The sequence below is a fragment of the Rhamphochromis longiceps genome, linkage group LG16, assembly GCF_057381845.1.
Source record: "Rhamphochromis longiceps isolate RC_006_pf linkage group LG16, R_longiceps_female_GT1.1, whole genome shotgun sequence".
NCBI lineage: Eukaryota > Metazoa > Chordata > Actinopteri > Cichliformes > Cichlidae > Rhamphochromis > Rhamphochromis longiceps.
The window spans coordinates 24,355,300-24,377,910 of record NC_140572.1 but is presented as its reverse complement, the minus strand read 5'-3'; the positions used below and the strand labels follow the sequence as shown (position 1 = coordinate 24,377,910).

General features: G+C 36.8%; 1 protein-coding gene across 2 annotated transcripts in view; it reads right to left on the bottom strand.

Moving 5' to 3' along the window:
• Nucleotides 1-3,824: 3,824 nt before the first annotated feature.
• fign (fidgetin) overlaps nucleotides 3,825-22,611 on the bottom strand; it is a 29,320-nt gene continuing 10,533 nt past the window's right edge. For both annotated transcript variants that reach the window (XM_085384737.1, XM_085384738.1), the window contains one exon: nucleotides 3,825-10,627. In XM_085384737.1, the coding sequence (XP_085240863.1) occupies nucleotides 8,394-10,627 (2,234 nt within the window). In that variant the 3' untranslated portion in view covers nucleotides 3,825-8,393. The remainder of the gene's footprint in view (nucleotides 10,628-22,611) is intronic.

Here is a 22,611-nt window from a genome sequence, read left to right as displayed (position 1 = left end):
TTGGCTACTTTATGAAAATGTGTAAAGAAATTATCCACATACAGAGGTATACAACAGTATGCAACCTAGAATTTGTTTTGGAAACTGGAAGCAGAGAGCTGATGATGCTGACCTGAGGACATGTAAACTTGATGACACCTGTGGAGGGGGTCTGCTTGTTATCGAGCCCAGTGTATGGTAAAACAGAGGGACATCTCTCCCACTGTTGCAACACTAATTTAAGTTGATATAAACTATAGGTAATTCCAGCTGAGTTTTTCCTCACTTTGCCCATTTCAGGCCACCGAATCTGAAAAACTCTGACCTCAACTGTGGAGTCAGTCTCGCTCTCTCTCTGCTGAAAAAGAAAATGTTATGATCGCTTCAGCTGCTATCTAATAATTTATTGTCGGCATCGATTAATGCGCTTTAGCAAAGGCTCAAATTCTATTACCACCGTTAATAATCATAACCATCATCAACAAGTAAATTCATGAAAATCACAAATGTTTGACCAACTGGCAAATGCAGAGCCTTCAAAATCATCCAATGGGATGATGTTACAGCGTTTATTTATTCTTATTTTTTTCTTTATTTATATTGCTTCCTCGGTTCCACTAAAGTCACGACTGTCCTTTGCAATCAGTTTTTTTTTCAAATGCAAAACATGAGAGAACTGATAAACCAAAGCAAAACAGTTAAAAGTCATTTCTTGATAATTAGAACTGACAGTCTGAAAAGCTTCTAAAGTAAATATTAGGAGTTCAAAATGTTTGGAAAAAAAAAAAAGAAGAAATCACATGGAAGACATACACATGCTAATTATATTTGTGCATTGCAGACCAACTTATTTTCTGGGTTTCCATATGCCCAATTATTATTGCTATTATTTTTTTTTCAAATCGAGACAGAGATGCTTTGAATGCCTGGGGATTAAAAGGGTCATAGTATAAGTATGATAAGAGTGTATGGTGGGTGTGATGCAGCAGTGGGATCAGTGAAGTAGAAAATGTGATGCGCTATTACAATAAATACAAAAAGTCGACAATGTATGCACAAGTGGTCCGCTGGGCCTTATGTCTACCTTTGGCAAGCTGTCATCTATATTTAAAATACACTGCAGTACACTGGGATGCCAGCGTATAATAAGGAGTATACTTACAATATATGAGGGAGACAGGCTTATAATGAGACATCCTGGCTCTAATCAACCTTATAAAAGTCTGAAGAGGAACAGAGCTGCATCTGCCACACCAACAGTTTTCACACCCAGTTTTCAATTAATGAAAACATAATTTTGTTCAGTCCTCCAGGACGGGGATAACTTGAGGGCCTTCTATGTGGTGTGAACAAACCTTTGCGCTCTGTAGCTCTGTTGGTGTGTGCGAGACACATACACAGTCCAATTGTACTCAAAGACACACACATGCGCGTACACACAAAGCAAGAATTTATACTTGTCTGTATGGTTTGTTAGCACTCAAGAGATAAAACTTTACATGTTGCTCCCAATTAGCACAGCAGTGACCGTGCACTGTCTCCTGTGCTCAGCTTCCCTTCTGAAGAGGGTCTATTTATGTGAAGACTCATGAGAATGTGAGAATTGAGGCGAGAGAGAGGAGATATGGACTGTGTGAGATAGAGGGTGTGTGTGTGTGTGTGTGCGTGTTATGAAGGAAACAGGGTGAGAGAGAGGGAGTGAAAGAACGAGATAGAGAGAAAGGGAGAATTGAAATGGCTTAAGCATTCATTTTGAGTGGAGAGACAGGTCCTATTAACATTTAACAGCATTTGTGCAACTTGGTGCCGAGGTTATGATGCAAATGAGGAGGAATTAAAACTGGCCAGAGGTTTGTCATTGATGGATTGCAGTCTGGCAGTGTTCACACTTCCTCGTGTCCATCAGAAGCGATTACTGTGTAATTAAACCTTATTTCTGGACTTTCTAGTGCATAATTACTTTGTGAATGTAACCATCATCTAAAAGCTACAAAAATGCTTTACCATTTACTCTAGCAGTCAGTTTCATGGGCTTGTGTCAGATATAGCCATCAGACAGAGCAAAAGAACTGTCACTTTTAATAAGAGGAAAAAAATTAAATGAAACAGTATGCTTATTACAGAAAAATTAGGCTTTCAAGAGTCCTTTCTGTTATTTGCATAATTTATCCCCCACCCCACCTACCACACATACACACACTGCAAGCTTTAGGCAATTTCCCTCACATTTAAATAGATTGCACATTTAAGGCTACTTAAGGAAAATTATCACTTTGCATATTTTAATTGTTATGAAGGAAGTGATTTGAGAGAGGTCTGTGGCTCATCCTCTTGAGCCATGCGGTTGTGAAGCTGTCTGATTCGGCTGCTCAGCGCTGCAGCTCCACAGATAACCTCCGAGTTCACACACATCCACTCCAGTTTCATCAGAATGCAAATGAAGCACAGAACACTGGGACAAGTGGATCTTTGATATTTACAAAATAGCCACTAATAACTTGAGTGTAATTTGTTTGACTCAACTTTATTTTTCTCTTATCTGTCCTGCTTTTTTTTTCCTGGTCAAATGCCTCTTGTTTAAAAATTCAGAGGGAAGAAACAAAGGGCATGTTTGGTGCTAGAATTTCAGAGCTCACAACACTCTATCTATCTATCTATCTATCTATCTATCTATCTATCCATCCATCCATCCATCCATCCATCCATCCATCCATCCATCCATCCATCCATCCATCCATCCATCCATCCAATTAAACAAAGAGGGCACAATAAATGAGGCAAAGGAAATAAATCTGAAGAGTATTTTTGTCATTCAGCCATAAATTAGATAAAATTATCTTGACTAAATTACTAAAGAATTATTTCCAGGTAATGTGCTAAAGCATAAGACCCATGCTAAATAATGCCTGAAAACAATTCCGTCCTCCAAGGACAGTTCTCCATGGGAGACTGCAGTGTTTTAAGTGTTAGTATTCTTGCCTTGACAAGCTTATCAGTCCTTATGAAGTCAGATAGTGACAGGCACTGATAATACGAAATTCAATTTAAAAAAAAAAAAACCCATCTTTTTGTTGGGTAATTTTACTAATTTAAATAATGCAAATCTCAAATCTTCATTTAGAACAGCTATATGGAAATTTACAAAATGTATGTTTCTCCAAATAATAAGGAATGAAGGACATAATACAAGCAGAATGTTTTTCATCCTGTCAAACCAGTGTCACTATCTTTATGTTTATAGTAATGAGAAAGACACATGTTAGATTTCATGATAAACTCACACACAAATAATATTAACATGCATACACAATTTAAAAAAAGAGAAAATAACCAGTACTAATAAAGTGTCTTTCCTCATTCATGTTAATTGCACAGAACCTTCCCACGCATGTACCACCTACATCTTAATGACACCATAAAGTGGAACTTTAGCATACCTGTTTGCTTTCTACTAAAAAAACATCCATCCATCCATCCATCCATCCATCCTCATCCGCTTTTTCCGGGGCCGGGTCGCGGGGGCAGCAGCCTAAGCAAAGAGGCCCAGACCTCCCTCTCCCCAGCCACCTCCTCCAGCTTATCCGGGGGAATACCAAGACGTTCCCAGGCCAGCCGAGAGATATAATCTCTCCAGCGTGTACTAAAAAAACATCAATTATGAATTTATAAATGTTCATGGATCACGAAAGGTGTCATTGATGGGCGGTGCGTAATAAAAAAGTATGTTTCGAACTGCTGCTAACTGATTTATTTTACTCTAAAACACCAGTTAACTTAAAAAAAAAAATTATCACGCTGTAATTGATTTAACATTGTCTTTCAAAATGAATAACTCGAAAAAGAAATAGCACAGTCTATCACACCGTTGCAAATTTAATCAAGTAAGTTTAAGTACAAAATGCATTCAGAGTTCAGGAAAAAAAGAAAACACCTTTATTCAGTATTCAATAACCTTTATGTACCTTGAAATTAAAATACATTTAAATCGACTGTACTGTAAGTATGGCAATACATACACACATATAAACATGTATGTGGTGCACTTCCGTATGTACGCTGTATATCATTAGCAAATGTACAATACATACAGCTATGTGCAAGTTTGTTTTCTGTACAGGTATATGAAAAGTAAAAATTCAGAACTTTCATATTTTAATGTTATCCCTCACACTTGCATGTAGAATTGCAAGTGCACAGATATACACAATAACATGCGCACTACAACAATTCACAAAAGATTAAAGCAAGTCGTTATTTTTTAGGAAAAGAATTTGCATTGGGGACCTTGCAAGAGACAAGGTTAATGGAAACATGATATTGTGAATATACTGAACGTCAGTACTGTATGTGCAGGTTAACGTCATCTTTGTTTTCAAGGTGCCTTTTTTTTTTCTGTGACTAGTTCTTGACAGCGTAAAGACAGTCTCTGTGAGGTAGACTGCTCAAATTCAAGGGCAAGCTTTTATTTTATGCATTTTTTTGTTTGTTTTAAATTTTTATCCACAAATGCATGACATTCAAAATGACAGGACATGAGTACTACATGTAAAATATGTAGCAATGAGGTAGAAAAGGTTATAAAGAATGCCAGACTGAAAAAACTCATGATGGAAACACCATTTTAAGCAGTTCGGCAAAATCAAATCACAGAAAAACTGAAAGATATTGAAAAAGATGATACAAGTGACTGAGAGTCAATGTGCTTATCAAAGGTTCTGCTGACATGTTGTGACTGTATACCCACATCACCTTCAATACTGAATGATTTATAATAACATCTACAACATCTGAACTTTACAATGTATTTTGATAAATGTGTCTAAGTTTTCCTCATATCAGATATTTGTCAAAAAAATGTTTACCGTTTAGCTGTCATGACAAATAAAATCATAGAAATGTAACATTTTATGTGCCTTGTGTTACATTGTGCTCTATTACACATTGTTTGGGAGACAGCTTTCTCTAAAATGCACGAAAGATTACTTACATACAACTTAATTTGAGTGGACTATTCCCCCTTTCAATGTACATCTCTGCTGCTTGTGAACAGTTGATCTTTTGTACTTGTGAAATCTGTGCTTGTAAATCGTGCTCAAGGCTTCTTAGTACCTACTTGTTAAAAAAACACAAAAACAACAACAACAAGAAGAAAAAAACTTCTATATTCAGTCTCATATTCCAGTGTGTCATTTTCTACCAAACTCTGTAATAAACAAGTTAACCATATGTGTATTTGTCTTCCATGCAGATATGCTATGTCCATTCACTTTGATGGGGTGAGACTTGAAACTTATTATTTCACAAGCTCATGTATCTCTTAAACATTTAACATACTTTGATTCTGTAACTTAACAATGCCCAGTGAGATGGCAAGAGATTTTCCAATTATACATAAATACATCCGGCAATAAAGGTAAATTCGCAGCTTCCTTAAAACTGTTTTCATCTTATATAGGAGAGAAAATTAAAAAAAAAAAACCCAAAACAAACAGACGCATAAAAGGCAGTAAATACTTGATGTGTAAGGGCTTTTACAAGTAGCATCAACTTTTTCCAATTTCATGTGTTTGCCCTGAGCAGTGGCCAAATTTCATGTAACAATGTTACAATGTTTTAGGATAATTTCATTTGAGAAAAATTGCATGTGACTGGTGAGTATGACTGTTACAATTGACATAATGCGACAATTATTACTACTAATGAACTTACAATGAATGTATGTTTATTTTTTTTATAACTTCCCGGTAATTCCAGTCCCTTCAAAGAACTGGTGTTGGAAATTACCATTGGTATTACATGTACAGAACATGATCGATCCTGACTGTAGTCGTGCGTTACAAACAAACTACTGAATATAATAAATAAGTGAAGAGGGCATGAATATTCTTCATTACTGTTTCTCCAAATATGTGTAGGTCTACAATTTTCAAACTTAACAAATACAATGATTCTGTCCCTAAGCTGATCAAAATGTGTCGGGTTTAGTTACCGTTTTACCAGTTACAATTACTTGTATGGATTTAATTAAACTGCTTAGATTACTCTTCTGTAAAGTGTTACATAGATTATATGAAACTAGAAACAGACTTTTGGTGCAGCTGGTAGATTTCTTGCTCTGTAATTGTTCGAAATGCTTTGAAAACATCCTGATGTGGATCTTCGAAAATTAATGATATCATACCAGGTAGCAGTGATCATTGTGAATGTTGTCTAATAAAAGATAAAAGATAAAATATGTGCAATAGACAACAACAAAAAAAAATACGGTCCTTAAGTGCCTCTACCCATCTACATCTGCATCTACTTCAGTGGCATTTTTCAATGTGCGAGTGCTTTGCTTTCCTTACTACTATGAGTACATAATACATTCAATACTTTTACTTGCCAATTCAGCTATCAGATTGGCTCTTTTATTGTTGGAAATGTTGCATGGGCATGTACTGATAAATGGCAGCAAATAGTGATTGAAAACATTGTACGAGTTTAAGTGTGAAAATTATAATAAAATAAAAACAATTTACCAGACAATGCAAGACTAGCCTTTGGAAATGTCCCTAAAAGGGAATGCCACCCAATTCATGGATGTTACACTTATAGCCTAAGAAGGAAAAGTAAACTTCAACATAATGGAATCATTTTTAAGACAAAACATGTGCAGGCTTACACACGTCTATGTTAGACAAAGATTCAGGGGTCTAGCAAGGTACAGCAACAAGATCACTGGTGAATCTTGGCTAACACAGAGCAAATTATCCTTAAGGCAAAGGCATAGTGTATCACAAACCTGACATTCAGTGGCATTCCCCTTTACGTATATCATATGGTGAGTAACAAGGTTCTTGGCAGTTATCAAAATGTAAAGCTAATAGATTTTTTTTTCCAGAAATTGTTTTGTTCGTTTTCAAAGGATTTTCTAATCGAACAAGCAGAAGAGATGCTGACATTTTGCTGTCCCTATGAATTTGTCTTTCAGAGATAACAAAGAAACTGAGGTAGAAAGAAACTTGGGCTATACATAATCCTTAGGTTTCATTAATGATAAAACAGCAGCAAGATGGAATGAAATCGCTTGGGGCAGTCGTCATTCTCAACCCCAAGATGTTTGTCTACACCCTTTGTATTTCTTTCAGTTCTGCATAACCACAAGCTAGGAATTTATGTCTGCAAACTGGGAACTAAACAACAGGATCATTTTATTTGATGTAAACGAAGATTTTTTTTTCTTTTGACAGCCAAAAGGGGAAAAAATGCTCCAAACAGAAATTTCTTTAAGGCTATAAGTCAAGATACACAATGATTCCATTATTTTTAAAGGCAATTGTCTGATCATAGAACAAGTTTCCATTTCAAACTAATTTCAAAGTTAAAGAATCCTAGACAAATAAATGAGAATTACTCTCAAACATTCATTGCAGGAAACTTCTCATTTTGAGGTATTAAATAGCCTTTCATGGTTAGATGATGCGATTTTAAATGCAAGTCAGATGCTTGTGTATTGTGTAGTGCTTTGATACAAGCTCATGAGGTACTAGACATATCATCAACATCATCATCACTTTCCTGAGTTGTCAAATAGAGAACATCAAAAGAAAAAATGGTAGAATTTTACATTGTGACTATTCTGATATTTTAACAAGAATTACATAGTAATTTAATGTTGAAATTGAATTCACTGTGTCAGCTTTTTTTCAAAAAATGTAACTGTCACTTTTATTTATAGCACATCAACCAAATTTAAGTTGAGTGAAAAACAAACAAACATATTTTCATATTCTCCACCTAAAAATAATGGATATACCAAAGTTATGGTAAGTAAATGACTTACACATGCATAAAAGCTGTGTAAGGTAATGAACCCCAACTAAAATTATGCCAGTAAATTTAATTCAGCTCAAATTAACCACGGGTGTTCACAGAGAGCACAAAACAGACACAGCTGAAGAACACTGTTCAATAATAAAGAGAAAGCAAGGTTTTGTCACATTGTAAAGCTTTTTTTTTTGTATTAGCACATTTCACCAATGAAGATTGTGAGGCAAAAAAATACAACAAAAAACTTAAACAGCACCACCTCAGGCACTTGATAGCAACTAAATCTCAAGATCAGCAGAATAGTATATATATATTTAAATATATATATATGTATATACAAAAATGTGGGGCATCTTCTCCAAGCTGTTTGAGTTGTAGTTAACACATGGATTTAGCCATATAAAGTTTCTTTTCTGATTTTAACCAAAGTCTGACGTCCAGACTGATAACTTCTGTCAGAAGCCAAAAAAGGAAATTTCCTTTACTCTATATAGCATGTTCATGTCATCACTGTTTGTTTTTTTTTCTTCCTCACTGAAGGCTAAACACTTATTTGTACTTAACAACTGGTTTTAAAGAAACTGTGTTTGATAGGTCCCATTTCATTGACTACAACCAAACATTTTATTCCACTCAGTGTACACATCAAGTTCTTTTTGTGATATGCTGGGCTGGAATTTGCAAAACACATTGTCAAAGTCTTGGTAAGAGATTGGCCTCATCTGACTGGGGTGGATGTTTGACAGGTCAGTACCAGGCATGCCATGGAGCGGACCTACGACAGCCTCTTGACAGAGTTGGACCACATCCAGTCCTGAAAAGCCTTCTGTCCTCTGAACAAGTAATGACATCTCTTTGTCACTAAGACAGTAGTTATGCTGTGAGAGCAACTGACTGATTATCTGATGGCGTGCAGTCCCATCAGGCAAGGGAATTAACAATCTCTTGGTAAAGTACCTCCGCAGGGACTCTGGGATCTCTTCAGGCTTACTTGTGGAGCAGACCACAAGAACATGGTCCTCAGTAGAGGTCAAAATACTGTCAAGCTGTATGAGAAGCTCAGCCTTCAGGTGATTCACAGGACTCTCCTCACTGAGCTGGGCTGACAGCAGTAGGTCCACCTCACTGATGAAGACTACTGCTGGTTGGCGACAACGTGCCATGAGGAAAGAAGCCTGGATGATCTTGTCCCCTTCTCCCAACCACTTGGTCACCAGTGCTGAACTGCTTAATCGCAAGAAGGCAGCCCCCAGTTGGTTGGCCATGCAGCGTGCCAGAAGTGTCCTACCAGTTCCCTGAGGTCCAAATAAAAGGAGGCTCCGAGGTAACGTGGCCAGTCCGCTGAACATATCTGGCCTTAAAATGGGCCATAGTATCTCCTCTTTTATGGCTGCTTTGGCCATATCCAGACCTGCAATGTCACTCCAGTCCACTGGGGAGCCTTGCTGAAGGATTTCTGTGGTTACCAGCTCTACAAGGTTGGAATCACTATTCTTCAGCTGTTCCTCTGCAGCATGGATGGAGGAGGTAGCTGTACCTATATCAGACCCCGTTAGGGAGTGAGAGAGGTGCTGTCTGTGCTCTTCGGTTTGCTCGCTCATCATGGGAGATTCAAACTTGCTGTAGGGCTCAGTAGTTCTAAGATCACCTGCAGAGCTTTTTGTTGAGCCGTATGATGGAGGAGTTAGTGCTCTGCCAGAGTGCAAGTTAAATTTTCTTTGCTGATCAGAAGATATTGGCTGCTTCGTTGGTTTAAAAGCTAAAGATGTCGCTTCAGCATTTCTTTCAAAGCCACTGCCCCTGTTTGAGTCTGAGATGCTGCCATCTACTATTCTGTACATGGGGCTCTGTGCAGAGCGCTGTTGGTTGTAGCTGAAATTACCATAGCTTGAGTCCATATCTCCATGTCCACTCATGTAGAAAGCTTTTCGTTTTAATGAGTTGGATGTGCTGCCATTCAAAGGTGTTGGTGCAATTGGGGTATGATTATTGGACTGGTAGGTGTAGCCAGGCAATGTGGAGGGAGGGATTGGTGTAGGAGCTGCAATACCAGACGGCAGATAAGCAGAAGGAGGGGGTGCTCCCCCAGGGCTATAACCAGGGCCAACTGCAGCCTGCGAAGCATACCCTGTTGGAGGATAATTGTAGTTGGGAAGGTTTGGAGACCCAGTGTTGTAGCTCGGCACTAAACTAGGAGGAGGCGGGGGAGGGGGTTGTAATAGCCCAGCGCTGTGCAAAGGAGAAGGATGTGGGGATGGGAGGGCGGGGGTACTCTGGCCGCTGTAGCTAGAATGCAGGTAGGAACCGTTGTAGCTGGCAGTATATTCCTGAGAGGGGAGGCCCGAGTGGAGAGTAGTGGCTGTGTGACTTCCACAGTTACTACTGGAATAGCTAGGCTCAGACAAACTGCTGGCCACCCCTGGGGAGCTGCCTATGCTAGCTGACACATCTGTAGGGGGTAGGGCAGCTGTCATTCCAGCTTTGCTCACAGATATAACATCTGGAGCACAGTTCATTGGGTAAATCCCCTCCTGCCAGGACTCATTCTCTGACTTTCGTCCATTCATGAGTCCAGTAGTGCTATCAGAGTAGGAGCACAGCAGGGTTCTTTCATTTGGGCCTTCTAGGATCCCAGAGTACTTCTCTGCATATTTCTTAAGCAGATTGGAGGCAGTCAGCGCAGAGATGTCATCATTTGCCCACGCATACTGGTATGTTCGCTGTAAGTGCCCCCGGTAGGCCTCTACTTTGTGTGCTGGTGAGCGAGTAGTGGATGAGATGTCAAAGTGTTGCTCTGCCCATTGTGTGTGCTCTGGGGTCCACTGCATCTTTAGACCTGGATATTTCACATAGGGAAGAAATATATCAATGTAAGCATTGAATTGTGGTTTACCATCATTTAAATGCAATAATATTCTACAGTCAAATTATAAAAATTCAAACACACTGAAGTCCATAGGTGTTTTTATGACCGTTTTGTAAGAGGAGTAAAAAAAAACATACAAAGTAAAAAAAAGAAGAAGATATATTTGTTTAACCTATGTACTAAGTACATTTTATACAATATCAGAAATATAATGTTTAATACTATTTGCTTCATAATCTCTACATGTCTCTTATGACAGAAAACACTATCTGAATACACATCACAGACACGATGAGGATGTGGGACCCATCACTTGGTAACGGTGGTATAATCCACCCAACACAGAGCAGAGTGACACAGACATTGCAGGTCAGTCTATAATCCAACTCTCATCTGAGGCATTCTGAGACAGTTTCAAATCTGCTTGGAGGACAGCAGCAAAGCAATCTTCCTTGGCAGCGCTCTGTTGCTTTCATCACACAAACCCCTCAGCCCAGCATGAATTACATCCACATCGAGTCTGCCTACTGCTCCCTCATCGGCAGAGTGAGGATGAGGGAAAAAAAACAAAAAAAACCCCCCATGCTTCACTTGTCTTTTTCTCCCCAGCCTCTCTATGTAGCTTTAAAGGTTTGAATGACAGAAATAATCAAGTTAAATACTAAAATAAATCTGCAAATAAAACTTTTTACTCACGCTGTCATCTATTACTCTGAGATTATCAGAGGGTGTACTATATCCCCAAAGAATTTAGATTACTAGAGATTACAGCTCAAGGCAATCTGATTGTGTACACAGTCTCACATCTCTCATGAACACTAATCTGACCAAATGCCACAAGAAGATATGAGAGAGGATGCATTCAACTCAACTGTTTCTGCCCATTAGAATGTCTGTCTTTGTTAAAGAGGCAGTGTAGTGTTATACTGTATATTTCAGTAGGTTAAGTCCATACCACAGCAACAATCAGCTAATGTCCAGATTACAAATGCTGTCGATTCCCTTCTGACTCCCTCCCAGCTATTTGCCCACCAGCAACTCTAGACACCAGCAGCTAATTAGCGGGATGATGCTGCACTAATTGTGTTAATTTACAAGGTTTTAGTCAAAGAGATCCATGCTATAGCTCACATGGTTGTCAACCATCCAAGCTAATCATAAAGGAAAGAAAACCTGAGGCAAAAAGCCAATACATAAAAATAGCATAGCTATACTGTAGTTGAATAGAAATGTTTACCAATATGTAGAAAATGACATGTAAAAACAAATCCTGTTACTATGGAGAACAGTGATAAACTTTAAAATCTGAAACAATAAAATAAAAAAAGTCATACATGTCATACCACAAAATCTTGCAAAAAGTGTATTTAATCTAATATTTCTAATATTAATGAACTTAAAATGAAGCGTCTACACGCTTGAGAATTCCAAAAGTAGTTACTGACTAACATTACTGTGTTAGTCACTCATTATATTCCAGATCAACTGTTTTACTAGGTATGTAGGTGGGTCAAATGCAAATTAAAGAGTCTGCAGAGGAAAAAATATTTTTCCATTACAGTCTGACACCCCCTTTCTTTATTCCTCTCTGCTAATGTGTTTTCTACTGTATATATATATATATATCTGTAAAATCTCTGTAAAATCATTCAATAGACTTCTTTAACACTCAAGGCACATTTTGTCAATAACAAAATTGCACGCAGCTTATTGAGTAAGCTTTTTCTATTACAGCTAATCCTCTCTGAACAATGTGCCACTTTGGACAAGCAAAGAAGTGCTTCTAGCGAAGCATACTTGAGATCACTGAACATCAAGTATTTTATAAAAAGGAGACCATTCAAGATGATCAAAATTCAACGCACTGCTAAAATAAAGTACATTTGCACTTACAAAAAAGAAAAAGAAAAAGAAAAACTTACACCTAAACCTGGCCTAAATAAATGGGTATTACATACACCAGCAATAACACGACACATTCCAGTCTTAATTGGTATCACTGGGTGTTGAAATTGTTTGAATGCATCAACCAGTTTAATTATACTGAAACATTTATAAACAGTAGTATTTTAACGAAAATCAGAGAATGGCTTGATAAAGAACAAATTTTATAGAATGGATGATCAATGCATACCAAAAGAAAGCATATGAATAAATACTATACATAAATAAAAGGCAAATAATTACACATATAGACACTAATCCATCAAGAGGCATAAATTCATGTGTACACACACATAGCAAATTAATATAATAAGCACCTACTTTGGTTTTACATGACAACGTTGTTCTTTATTGTACCCTCATAGAAATTCAAATACAACATCCACAAGATCCTTTGTCCTTCTTTGAAATGGTATAATTACAGAGAACTCTATTAGAGGAATGTTTTCAGATAGCCTCAGGGCTTGAGCTCAAATTCCACTCATCAGCGACTCACAAATAAGGCCTTTGTTAGACTTTTCTCTGTTTGTTAATTCATTGGTCTCAATAATCCTCTATGGCATATTTAAGATGATCATTGTAAGTAAACATTTGTATTGAAAATGTGTCCAATTCTGGAGTTATTTAGTTCATAAGACATCTGACTGACCCCATGATAAAGGCAAGAATTATCTGATAAAACACATAATTGTCCTGCACAGAATAATATAGAACAATTTCAGTTATACATTATAAATAAAATATCATCAGAGAAGATCAGAAAATACATTCGGCATGTTATGCCATGCTGTGTTATGGTGTTTAATTTCAAGTTGAGTGATCATCATCGATGAAACAGAGATGCTGACCTTTTTGGGAACTATTAATCTGGTAGCCTAGGCCGTTTTTAAGCAAACAAGAGTGGGCCTCCACTCTGTCCATCCAATTTCCTAGTGCGTAAATTGGACCACCGCTTGCACAATTCTCTATTCATTACTGTGCTGCTGAAAGGAAGCACAGAGGTGGCAGAGTGGTTTTCTTTTCCTTTTTCTGTCTATGTGTGTGAGTGTGAGCGAGAGAGAGAAAGCAAAATGCCTTCCAGGAGGGTTCCCAAGCATAAAGAGCTGGACTTTCCTTCCTCTTTTTGGTTTTGGGGGAGGGGAAATCAGGGGGTTGGGGAGGTGGGGGGTGAAAGCTGTCGTAATTGAAACGCAGCCTAATCAGACTCATTACCATTTTTACCAATTTGCACCACCAAAGATGCTTATTAGGTAACTGTGTTTAATAAGCCGCTCTTTAGAAAACTAACTGTAATGAGCTCTTTAAAGTCAAACTTGAGTGTGATTATGCACTGGAAGTGTTTTGCAGAGCTAAAGCAGACTGGTACATTTAGTCATGTACAATGTCATAATTAAGCTGCACAAACTCTGCACTTCACACCACACAATAGTCCCAGCTGAGGCAGTAGACATGCTGAAAAGTATTTATAATTACTGATCATTACAACCCTGGGGTTTTCATCGCTGGACGTAAACATAATTATGGGAGCTTTTGCTTTTATTCTGCACACAGAGCTCTCTACTTGACAAGCGTGAAAATATTGCAGACAGACAGTAATTATGTTTATAAATAAAAAAAAGCTGATATTCATATTCAAATTCACTGGAGATATTCTAAGTAGGGGTGGGGCAAAACATTCTAATACAATGTGAAATGGTAATCGGTATAGCTACAGTCATTCATCTCACATATCAAGTTAAGACTATTTAAACTCAATTTAGAGCTCCATGTAGCAGTAGCTCCAATCTTTGGATGGCAGAGTGCCATTTAACCCCTCATTTAGAAACGATATGCCTTCCTCAGTTACGGTCTTTTCCGCAGCTACTGCCTATACATTTCAGTCTGTCTATCCATAGTAGCAAATTACTACAGGTCTCCAGACTATCAAAGTCAAATGATGCCATATGATTCTATTCTACTCCAAACTTAAAAGGAGGAAATGACTGTACAATGTGCTTATAGTATGTTTATGGCATCTTTTGAAAGTGTTTTTATAATGCCAATAATACAGGAAGATATGAGCTTGAAACCCATTGGAACAGAGGAAGCACCATTTCAAAGTAGCAAACAGGAAAACGTGTCTGACTTTAGCCTGAGCACATGTATTAACATTATCTATCTAAAACTACCCAATGCTGAGCCATTTGCACAGTTCAGATAACTAGAAACAATGTAATTTATCAATGAACCCGCTGATTTGATAGATTAACAATGAATGAGATAATTTATGTATATTACAATATTACATATTATATCTCCTGTCAAAATAAAATAAATAATGGAAAAAAACAGGTTTAAAGGAGGATTTTTAAAATTCACATTTTATTATTTATTATACTACTTTTTATCCATTTATTATTGTACTTAACTGGGTTGTTTCTGGAATATCAAAAAAAGACATTGACACCGAAAATTTAAAGAAAATGTACTGAATCGTGTTAAGAATCAAATTTTAAAAGGCAATAAAAATGTAGAAACATCTTCCACACAAAAAGTTTTGCAAATTAAGTTTATTATTAAGTACTGAAATTAATTTGATATTTATTAAAAAATGTTGTAATTGAAATTACTAGGGCTAGTTGTCAGTAATTCAAACAGCTACCCTAACACACACACACACACACACACACACACACACACACACACACACACACACACACACACACACACACACACACAGTTTGCTTAGAGAAAAACATTTAATGCATCCAGGACATTTAACTTGAAATACTTTATAAAGGCCGGCAATGAGAACTCAAAGAAATTAAAACTTTAATATAATCCCACTAATCAGGATCCAGTTGGTGAAGTAATATATAAATATGGCATCAAGAATACATTTCATATATAAATTAATTATGCCATTGTTATAACTTATGGGACAACAAGTTACAATTCTACAATTCTTTCTCGTATGTGTCCATAGACATCTAATATCAAATTTAGAGGTACAAGATTAGTTAACATTTTCTTAGTTTCGAAATTGCACAAAGACTTCTCTAGGCTTTTTTTTTTTTCATAATTTAGTTTTCTATTGACCTTGTCACTGCTAGTTCCTCCTGGGAAGGGCAGCAAACAGACAGCTTACCTCCTTCACACATAACTACAAAGTCATCTTTTTCTTTGCACCGGCAAAAAGGGCACTTCACCAAAGGCTTAACACACACACAAAATTCATTTTACTCCGTAAGATCTCAGTCCACTCTGTTCAGGCATCCTCACCTACCACAAAGAGTTTGTTGCGCATCATCATCATCCCTCACTGGTGTCCCACATGTAATCACTGCCTATCGTGAAAACACATAACCAAACTGCATGTACTATTCCCCCCACCGAGTGACATTGTCTGTGGTGGGCAAAATAACATGTGGCCTTGAATAGGAATTCACCCAAAACAATAAAATCCATCCATTTTCTTGATCGCTTATACAGCTTAGGTTTGTGGGAAGCCTGGAGCCTGTCCTTGCTGTCACAGGCGGGGTACACCCTAGACAGGTCATCGGTCCATTAGAGGCCTAACATAGAGAGACAGACAGCCACACATCTACACACCAACTCACTTGTATTAGCTAGTGTAGAGATGGCTGTCTGCTAAGATTACTTGGAATTAAGACTGTCATTACCAGTAGATTTGAATTAATAAAACTTTCAAATCTAGAATTTTTGTAACTTATCAAAACTATTTTATGTCTGACAATTTCTAAATTGCAAAGTCATGTGGTGCACCAAAGCAAACCCTCTTTCGGACTATTGCTAGGTCCAAGTCTGCATGTTTTGCACCCCTAATCTAATGCACTGGTTGCTTATTAGGTTTTTACATAAGATTATAGGATTACCATTATGAGCCAGGCATGTTAGCTAAATTATCTCAAAAACTGGTGTGGTCTATTTTGCAGAGATATAAACTAGCTGAACAAATGTGAGGCAAACTACTTGTCTTTAAAGTCATACATAATATTTTATTTAAAAAACGGTATTAATGCCAGGCATAAAATTACCATTACAATACTAGTAGACCACCTATTAATAGTCATCACTACAGTAATAGCTTAACCAAAGTGGCCCTAGTAGTTGCAATCACCATTACTGAGGTAGCACTCATTGTATGTTACTAACACTAAAGCAGACATTTAAAAACTACATCTTTCTCTATTGCTGTTATAATTGACAGTAAATTTATCGCTTACAACCAGAGATGGGTAATCTGATTACTTTTTTCAAGTAATGAGTAAAGTAAGGGATTACTATTGCAAAAACGGTAATTAGATTACAGTTACTTTCCCGTAGGAATGCTGCGTTACTGCGTTACTAAAACCGTGATTTTTTGCGAGAATGTCTCACGACAGCTGTGTTGGTGACAACAGCTGTGTGCAGATCAACAATGGATCACATATCGATTGTGGGAGAGAGTATGAGCGTGCAGCGTTTAAAGCGTGGAAGTACTGACCTTACTTTGAGTTTCATTCCATAAAAAGTGACAAAAACATTAGCGTCCATCGTGCGTGGGAAAAAAATTCTTTTTACAGCGAAAAAAAAAAACGCTAAACTTCCAAGCAAGCACCGAGTGCGCAACAACATAATGGGAAATTCACAGAGAAACTCGCGGATTCTTCAACTGACCGCGGCACACCTGCACCAGGGTAAACCTCCGCCTACCCTAGTCCTGCTTTACAGGTGAAAATAGAGCAACAGGACCGCTGAGTCTTTGACTTTATTTATTTCCTGCTGTGTTTTACTTGCATCTATTTGAAAGAGTGAGTGTAAACACAAAAAATATTTTCTTTTATGTGCTGGAATGTGTAGAAAATAGGTTTAAATGTTAAACTAATTTATTCAAGTCAGAGAATGTTGCATATAATAAAAATTTTTCTTGATGCATAAAGTTAAAAGATTAAAACTGATAAAACAAGTTAAAAAAAGAGACTTTTCCATTTGATTACATTTTGTATGATGGATTATGTAGAAAAAGTAGAATTGGGCTGAAAGATCTATTGCTTTATCACCTCTTCAGGTTGTAAATCGTGTTTTTAAAAAGTAACTAACTAACTAAGTAACTAAGTAATTAATTACTTCTGAAAATAAGTAATCAGTAAAGTAACGGGATTACTTTTTTGCGGAAGTAATCAGTAATTAGTTACTGATTACTTTTTTCAAGTAACTTGACCAACACTGCTTACAACAAAATCACCGGTGTTGTGATTTGGCACTATATAAATAAAACTGAACTGAACTGAACCGAGCTAAGTCTAGACCTTCAAATTTGTCCATTCCATTACTCATTTGGGATCATAACATGGAACAGCGGTTTCTTAATCATGTAACTAGTGGTCTTGTGAGGGCTTTTAACATGAAGCCAGTCAGGATTGTCAAATATTTTGTCTTTACAGCTACATTTCAAACAATCAGTGGTCACTTGATTTCTGCATTACTAAGGCATGTAGAAGAACAAATGGAAGAACACCTTGTACCATCTTTACTTCCATGAAATATTGAAAATCCCAGCAAAACCAGGATTTCAAATTACAGAACCATTTTATATAAGTGCATATGTATCACTTTAACAGCATCAGACAAAGCAACTATTAAAAGGAGCAGGAGTTTGTACTTGATGAGATCTGAGTAAATGGATGGATCAACAAAACGATTAAAGTAGACTGTTGGTTTTTTTCTGCTTTGAACCAGAATTCGAAGCTCCTTTTGAATACATGTTTATTAACGTAACCATAGAAAAGGTCAATAATGTCATCTGATCTGTATTCCCTGCTTACATGGCATGATGACATAATCGTCACATGTTTATCTTTATTCAGTGTAAATCTCTATAATTTTGAAATTCAAATCTAAAAGCGTAATGCATTTTTACTATGTACTCCAAATATTCGCTCTAGGGTAACATGTATTCCACATATTTCTTTGCAATTCAGTAAATCATAGGTTGAGAAAATCTCTGAGCTATCATTTTTTCGTCTAAATGATGCTCATTAAACCATAAGTCTTCAGGCCAAGAAGCCCCTGAGGCTACATCTTCCATTACTACCCTAAGTATAGCTAAATCCACACATATGCTAAACTAACAGCCCTCCATGCACAAGTAAAACTTGTACAGTGAATATAACTAAGACAATTACAGGAGAGAGCCTTCATAGTGTTCTGTAGTGCATAATACTGATGAATACTCAAATGGCTTGTTAGTCAAAAGAACACAGTCATTGAACTCAAGCACTGGGTGAAGCTTGTTTAACCATAGAGCACACATACAGTAGAAGCAGTGATCTTGCAAGCCTATATGAACTTTGCTACTCCACTCCTCAAGGGATCACTTACACACTTCAAAAGAGAAGAGAGGCAGATTGTGACCTTGATACACGAAGGCTCATTGACCAAAAGCTATTCAGTAACATTTTCATTCCCAAACGTCCTGTTACCCCAAGGAACTCCCCAGTCCAAGAGGAACAAGAGTATGGAAAAAAGCAAACAGTAAGGTGTAAATTTGGGTTATTTATTTATTAGCTTGTTTTCTTGTTTCTGTGATTTTTATCACTTGTACTTTAATGTAAGGTATTGAACTGGTCTCGCCGAAAACCTGCTACTTGAATTAGAAAACAACAAGCTAAGCCCCTTTGGAAATTAACAGATTATCTTGTTCACTGGTCCAGTCACAACTGTGATTGCTTTCCACTTCCAAATATTAGGCTTTTAGCCATATTAACCTGGTTAAGACATCAATGCAATGACATTATTAAAAAAAGGTAATTGTTCCCAATGCTGAGGCACAAATCAGAATTGTTTTTTATTTTCCTTTTGATCAAATTCCAAATGACACAATCAGTTGGGGTATTTGAACCATTCATTGGATGGCCGCTGTTTTAAATCGCTAGACTGCCAATGGGGAGCCATCCATTGTTATATATTACTGGTCAAAAAAACCCAAAAAACAAACTAAAAATCAAAACCCTAAAACAAATCAAAAAAGGAGCGACAAAACGTATTTAAATTTGCCCCAAGTCATTCCCTACAAAATTCAGTCTAAAAGCACTTATGGAAAAGGAAATGGCCGTTATTTTTGCATACACTAGAAATCCAAGGCCATCTGTTGTTCTATTTACTATTTCTTACACATTGAAGTGATTAAAAGTTCAAATTGAACTCTAATTGAAAATAGCCAAGTGAACAGAAAAAGGATGTTTGCCTGTAACTGCTGTCAGCCTTTCGCTGAAGCATTCTGAAGCATTCTGTGATATCGACTGCAAGTCTCAAAGAAGGTCACTTCTCCAACACAGGCCAGACAAAAGGTGAAATGAGACAACTGAAGCAATCTTAGGTCAATATGAAATAGAAATCTCTCAGCTATACTGTAATAAAGTTACTGAAGTGAAGTAGTGAAGGGGAACTTTTACAAGGAAAGAGCTGTCCAGGAGATTGGTTCGCCCACTGGCAAACAATGGCTTCTACTGTAAGAGGTGGCATGGTGAGCACAATACCCTGGAAATGCAATAGGACATTTGTTTTTAAAAGTGTGTTTAAATTCAAATGTAATTTGGAAGTTTTATGCAAGTGATGAAAGCAATGCTCTGGAAAAAAAAGGGTGTAAATCTTTTAATATTCCACTGTAGTGGTTTTAAAGTGACAAACCAAGAATACCTGCTTAGATCAGTTCTTATTGCAGCTGGACCGTAAAAACAAATCCAATGACAGTATAGGAGACGTTTTGTTCAGTGTTTTATACAAATAACTTTAATATGACTGTTATATTTAAATATTAGTAATATTTACAGTGATGTGAGGGAGGATACCAACATCTTTCACTTAACAGCAAACAAATATTGGAACAAGTAAAACATAAAGACACTGACAACTTTATGAAGTATCCATTCCTCCTTATAGAGTTCAGAACTTGAATTGTGAAAAATAACAGACAGCACAACTATTTTTATCTTCAAGCATATTCAGTTTAGATTATATACACAAACACCTGTTGAGTAAAATGCAGAGACACTGAGTGAACGTGATTTTCAACCTGCCCTTTGATGCACAGTGTTCTCCAACATACTTCCAGAATAAAATTCTATGGCTTGTTCATAACCAGAGTTTTGTAATTTTTCAAGCTGGCCTTGACACGACCTCTTTAAGTAATCCAATGTGAAACAAATGAAAAAGGAAGAACTTTTTTAAAAAAGCAAGTGAAAAAAATAGTTATTTTTTAAAAATCTGATAATAATTTAGAAAACACCTAAAATCCTTTTGCTGCCAGATCTCTGGATTGTTTCTTATGTGTTAGGGTTTCTCCATAAAGCAGGATCATATTTTGTCAAATCACAATTTTAAATCTTCTTGCTTTATTATAAAAATCAATTTAGAAAAAAAACATTTTGATATAAATTTTGCATGTGACAATAGCAGGATAATATGACCTTTCAACATAAGGTAACGTTATGGAAAACGCATTATGGATTATTGAAAAAGTCCATATTAGCATTCATTTTGTATCTCTGTACAGTACATATCATCATTTAAAATTCCCATTACAATGGTTCTACGGAAATTTCATGACATCAAATGAAGTTCAGCCCTGTAAAACTCAAAATCATGAAATTATTTTATAGGGCTTAGACGTTTGTAATAGGGTTTAAATTCCAGATATCTGTGGTTGGAATAAATGCTTATCTTCTGTATAGATGACTGTTGCAACTATATCCATGCTTAAGAAGGGTAATAGTGTAGTGTACTTTAGTGTAATTCTAATACTTTAATTTTTCCAAAAGCAGAAATGAGTGAGGCAGTATAGTGCAATTGTAAACCAGTGTGAGGAAAGTGGGAGATGGGGAGCCTTCAGAGTGTTTTGACATAAATGAGACATGAATGCAGAAAGGGATGTGAAATGAGAATTATTCCAGAGCATTCCTTAATAGATTATGAAATGAAGGAAAGAAAAAAGGTCAATCTGTGTCACAAAGCAACTGTGAAAAATAAATGAGGTAATTAATAGAAATTGAGAGGTGCGCATTAAAACTATTTCTACATTTTCTTTGTTCGACTAACACTTTTCAAGGGTTATAAATCCATTCCTTGAGAAAGTTCAGAGATGTGAATTATACACTACAATGCGTTAAGTATCACAAACAGGATAAACAGGCACAAAGATCTCCAGCATTTCATTACGTCGACTTAATACGCGGTTCTTTATACCGTTTAAAATAATGATTGTTCCGCATTGTGCTGTATTCGCATGTTCAGAGTTCAAGCAATTTAAAGCTAATTAATTAGACACAATTCTATTAAGAAACAAATCCCACTCATCAATATACACAACCTAGGGTCACCCATTGCCCAAATGTGAATTGGGTCTTGGACCACATGGACTAGAGAATAGCACAATAGCACTATTAGACCTCACAATAAACAGTTTGGCATGGATATATTCGATGGAGCACGAACTCATCAGTGCTGATGGATTTTACTTCCCTTGACAGAAAGCAGGACCGTCGCTTGGAAATATAGCTTTCTCTTCAATGGTCACTGTAAGAAAATTGGTGAGGAGTTTGATATCCAAGCTAACAAATGGTCGTGTCTTACTATATACATAACACAGCAGCACTGTGCTTTATGTTATTCATCATCAAATATTGAAAGACAACTGTTCGTCCCTCTGCGATTGTAAACATGTGCTAAGATTCTTCCTGCAATGTGCCAAACTACACAAAGCGTATTAAATTTAAAAAGAAAGAAATGAATTAATTCATTGAATTAATGTTAATTAATGTTAATTAATTTACACATATTGTTATAATGTGTCTGAATTTAGTAAAGATGGGTGACTAAAAGGCTTTTCAAAAAATACTGAGGATATATTCAATAATCTGCGTGATGTTGTGTCTTACATGGGGCGATCGTGGCTCAAAGAGTTCCCGGTTCGTCTTGTAACCGGAAGGTTGCCGGTTCGAGCCCTGGCTCGGACAGTCTCGGTCGTTGTG